Raw genomic sequence first — 1680 nt, forward strand, 5'->3', positions numbered from 1 at the left:
GGAATATGGAAGATTGTGAGAGAAAGTCTCAAGTTTGACAATCCATCTTCTGGTGTTCAAAGGCAGATTTATTTAAACTTCCAAGGTGCGACTTTGTGTCTCCCTTCTTCTTGAAGTGTGTATGTTCTGTCTGTAGTTTGCAGCAGAGAGCACTGTGTGGACACAGGCTGAACATTATCTTGTTGGGTATGCAGCACAGGAGCTCTGTGATTCCCAGGAAGAGTCCCAGGCGCCGTGTGTTTCTGGAGCAGTCTATTTTTCCTCAAAGACTAGGCGCTTCCTGGCCTTGCATGGAGGGCGAGTAGGTCTCACAGGATTCAGCGGGCACTGTTGTTGGTGGCTTGAATAAGAAGATGGAGGGGGAGGCTCCAGTGGTGAGTGCAGAAGAAACTCCCGCATGCTGCCTTGGGGGCTCCAGTAAGCCCAGGGAGCATATTCCTCTGCTCTAGGAGAGACGGAAGGAATGCGGCCATCTGGGACTTGACCCTGAAATGAAGAAGATGAGAGATGAAGCTCTGGGACCAGGCCAGATGGAGCCTTCATCCATGGCATCCCTGAGTGAGAGACATTTTGCAGGCCCTTGCAGTCTCTTACCGAAGCACTGAAGGATCCTGGCTGGATGACTATGACTTCCCGCGGCATGTCCAGGAGATCAGAGTCAGGCTGGTCTGAGGGCAAGAACTCAGGATGTCTGGGGCCAGTGGAATCTAGGAGGCTTCCGGGGACCAAGAGGAAGTGTTCTGGGAGGGACACTTCCAGGATCGAGGTGTGCTGAGGTTCCAAGAGCAGGTCGCAGTCATCCAGGTTCAGCTGTAAGGCAGAGCCAGGTGGCAGGAACACCAGGGAAGTGAGCCTGTAGCTGGAAGTCTCCATAGGCCCCTCCAGGTCGTGTTGAGCATGGTGGTCTTGTTGGAGTCGAGGGCGCTTGGCAGGATTGGTTACAGGATCAGCGCTGGTGCCCTGGGGCCTCACTCCCTCCATGGTGTGATGATTTGGCAAATTGGGAGTTGGTGCCTAAAGAGGTGCACTGCAGATGCTAGACCTGTGAGCTGTACTTCATGCAGGTATGACTGTTGTCAGACTGGCTTTTGCAAGAGACTCTGTGCGCCCTCTTGGAGAGAAGAGATTCGGTCGGAAGGACTAGCTGATCTGAAGTGTTGGCTTGGAGAGAACCTGAGTTCTTTATATCTTCCTGGCTTGCAGGAAGCTCCGCCCAGGCAGGGCGGGGCCTCAAACACAGGCAGGGCAGGGCGTTGGGAACAGGCCCTCGAAGGGGGTGGCATGGGTGGAGGAGGATGGGCAGCAGGGGTAAGCAGTGTTGGGAATATTCGTAGTCAAGGGAGAGAAAATGGCCCTTGAATGTCCTTGTCGTTATCCTTGCCTTCACCTGTGGCATCACACACAGGAACATGGCTTTCCCACCCCAGCCACGTTTTCAGGAACTCTTGGTCCCATCCTAGAAATTCCCTTCATTTGCAAATAAAAACGGAAATGCACATTATCAAAGTGAAACAACACTTGTTCCTTGCAGGTCAGGCTTGCTACTTAAGGACAGAAACTAAAAGCGTTTTAGGTTCCTATTTTTCTATTAGAAAAATGACCTCAAAGTTGTGTTATAATGAAGTACATAATTGATCTGAGACAACCCATCGATGAGTGAATATTCGCCTAGCATGCTGG

General features: G+C 51.6%; 1 protein-coding gene across 1 annotated transcript; it reads right to left on the reverse strand.

Annotated features, from left to right (window-relative positions):
- Nucleotides 1-252: 252 nt before the first annotated feature.
- On the reverse strand, nucleotides 253-996 carry LOC127689540 (proline-rich protein 23A3-like). Its single transcript, XM_052189234.1, has one exon. It carries the CDS (start codon nucleotides 979-981, stop codon nucleotides 253-255), a length of 729 nt encoding a protein of 242 aa, XP_052045194.1. The 5' UTR covers nucleotides 982-996.
- Nucleotides 997-1680: the final 684 nt, after the last annotated feature.

This window comes from Apodemus sylvaticus, chromosome 7 (assembly GCF_947179515.1).
Source record: "Apodemus sylvaticus chromosome 7, mApoSyl1.1, whole genome shotgun sequence".
NCBI lineage: Eukaryota > Metazoa > Chordata > Mammalia > Rodentia > Muridae > Apodemus > Apodemus sylvaticus.

Bases quoted from the DNA above. Each gene is read 5' to 3' on its own strand.
- LOC127689540 (XM_052189234.1), bottom strand. From the start codon at position 981: ATGGAGGGAGTGAGGCCCCAGGGCACCAGCGCTGATCCTGTAACCAAT.